The sequence below is a fragment of the Nestor notabilis genome, unplaced genomic scaffold (genome assembly GCF_000696875.1).
Source record: "Nestor notabilis isolate BGI_N333 unplaced genomic scaffold, ASM69687v1 scaffold24921, whole genome shotgun sequence".
Taxonomy (NCBI): domain Eukaryota; kingdom Metazoa; phylum Chordata; class Aves; order Psittaciformes; family Psittacidae; genus Nestor; species Nestor notabilis.
Window position 1 is genome coordinate 4,625 of NW_009915524.1, and position 2,665 is coordinate 7,289.

General features: G+C 60.2%; 1 protein-coding gene across 1 annotated transcript in view; it reads right to left on the reverse strand.

The window, feature by feature from the left end:
• Positions 1-2,665, reverse strand: part of NBEAL2 (neurobeachin-like 2) — a 14,938-nt gene that overhangs the window by 3,107 nt on the left and 9,166 nt on the right. Inside the window, 11 exon segments of the mRNA XM_010024192.1 lie at positions 3-51; positions 136-253; positions 393-502; positions 597-727; positions 805-945; positions 1,029-1,153; positions 1,232-1,327; positions 1,678-1,785; positions 1,880-2,013; positions 2,235-2,392; positions 2,485-2,605. Coding sequence (XP_010022494.1) covers positions 3-51; positions 136-253; positions 393-502; positions 597-727; positions 805-945; positions 1,029-1,153; positions 1,232-1,327; positions 1,678-1,785; positions 1,880-2,013; positions 2,235-2,392; positions 2,485-2,605 — 1,291 coding nt within the window.

Genomic DNA, 2,665 nt, shown 5'->3' on the forward strand with positions numbered 1-2,665 from the left:
CAAGAGCCTTCCTCTGTGTCTCATCAGCGATGGCATCCAGGTCCACAGCCCCTGGGGATGGGCATGGGGATGGTCATGGCAGTGGGGGAGAGCCACCTGGCAGGTGCTCACCCCACTGTTTGTCCCATGGCTCACCTTCATAGGTGCAGTAGTAGAACACATTGAGGGCCTCCACAGCGGCTGGGCCTCGTTGCTTGTACCCAAAAATGAGGTCAATCCACTCATGGAGGTGGGCTGAGACATACTCTGACTCCTGTTCAAGGATGGGGCATCAGGGTGGGCCAGGAATGACCATCACCCCTCCAGTGACCCCCCGGGGATGAGAGAGGCGGAGGGGTCGGGCCCCCGGGGATGAGAGAGGAGGAGGGGTTGGGTGAGCTCCACCACCTCACCAGGGCTTTGCGGTGCTGGTAGATGAAGTCCTCGCGGGAGCGTGCCCACCGGGGCAGCACCACGTCGCCCACCTTCTCATTGGAGAGCTGCAGGCAGCCCAGGTCAAAGCCTGCAGGCAGAGCAAGCAGGGGGTGAGGGATGCTGACCCCTGCCATGCTCCTGTGGGTGCTGTCCCCATGGTGGGGACGATGGGTGCCCCTCACCGTTCATGTTCTCCAGGAACTCGGGAAAGTAGAAGAACTCAGGGATGAGCTCCTTGACATCCACAGGGTTCTCCATGCGGGCTTGCCACGCTGCTGGCACCGAGTGGAACTGCCGGTCTGAGCAGTCAAACCTGGTAGCACAGACGGTTGGAGCCTGCTTGTCCCCCCATAATGTCCCCAACCTGGGGAGCACCCGCTGAGCACCCACCTGCCGCTCTGCAGCTGGATGTGGAGGGTGGTGAAGGGCTCGGTGCGGATCAGGTAGTGCATGACCCCCGCTGCATTGGAGTAGTGCGTGCCATAGTGGAACTTGTCCACTGTGCCTGTGGGGTCCTCAAAGCTCTCGTACCTAGGGATGAGGCGGAGAGGGGTCTACCAGGAGCCAGCCAAACGCTCCCCGCATCCCACATCCCTCATTTGTGGGGTACTCACTTCTCCTTCACGTCCTGGGCGTGCCGCTCATTGGCCACCCCAATGGGCTTGGACAGGTCCCGGAACACTGCTGGGTTGGTGAGGTCAAGGGTCTCCGAGACGTAATCCCGCAGGATCCAGGGGAACTGGGGGGTGGGAGGTGGGTGAGGCTGGAGTGGGGCACAGGATCACTGCAGGGACCACGGGGGGAACATGGGGCTCACCACGGGGTACTGGGAGAGGTCGTTGTAGGTGCGCCCCGCGATTGTGTTCAGCTGCATGAGGTACTCAAAGTTGGAGATTTCCCGCAGGACCCATTTCTGGAGTGAAGGAAGGGTGGCCAAGATGTGTTGGCAGAGGCAGTTCTTACCAGATGACTGTGTTAAAATATTTCTGGATATATTCAACATTAACATTAATTCCCATGGTCATCCCCATCCCATGACCATCTCTGGTCCCATAGCCACCCCTGGTCCCACAGCCATTCCCATTCCATGGCCATCCCTGGTCCCACAGCCATCCCCATTCTGTGGCCATCCCCATCCTACAGCCATCTCCAGTCCCATGGCCATCCCTGATCCATGAGCTTCCCCATCCCACGCTGGCACCCTCACCTTTGCCAAAAAGAAGGGGAAATATGGGGTGGAGGTGGGCAAGGGTGAGCTGGTACCTGTGTGAGCCCTGAGGCTTTCAGCAGCTCCTGGGGTGACCGGCTGCCAAAGTAGATCTGGTTGGGGGGACGCAGGCCAAGGATGCAGGAGTACACCTTGTTCCTCACCTGGGGGGATGAAGGGGAGGACATGGAGTGGCTGGAGCCTGGGCAGCATTATTGCCCCAGGAAGGGTTTGGGACAGGGGGAAGGTTGCCACCACCTTCTTTTTGAAGTTGAGGAAGTAGTTGGCCTGGTCAATGAAGAACAGCTCCAGTGCGGAGCGGCGCAGGTTATAGCGGCGCAGGTGGACCTCCCGGAGGTGGGACAAGGGGCGCTTGAAGTCATAGCCAATCCCTGCTGAGATGGGGGGACACAGAGCCCCACGGATGTCACCATCCACCCAAACCCCCATTCCCAAGGCAGTGATTGGGGCCAGCATCGCCCTGGGACTGGGAGGAGCCCACCCCCAAAACAACTAGCACTCAGTGTGATGGGCTTCTGGGGGGTATTGGATGGGTGGGGGGTTCCTCACCCTGCCTTGCTGCAGGAACCCCCTGAGTAGCACACATTGTTACCTCCCTCTGTCTCCTCCTTCTCACTGCTGCCGTCGTAGAAGTAGACGTGCTGGGTTGTCACCTCCAGGCGTCCGGGGATGACGGCCACTGTTGTGATGAGCTCGCAGTCCTCTGAGACCACCAGCTTTTCCCGCTGGTTCTGCTCCTTGGGCTCAGCCCTGGGTGACACCCCAGGGGGGTGAGGAGATCCCCCTGGTGTCACCCCCAGTCTGGTCAAGCCAGAGCCATAGCAGGGAATAGGAACACTCACTGACTGTCCAGGACGGGGAGGTCCTCCTCAGCCAGTTGGTCATCCTCCAGCTCACTCACCTTGGCCTCCTTGGCCATGGCAAGTGGGAGGGACTCGGCAGGGGTGTGGAGGTGATCAGCTCCTGAAATGAGGAGGGGGTCAGCAGGCCTCCATCACAGCTGGGGGACAAGTCCTTTGAAGG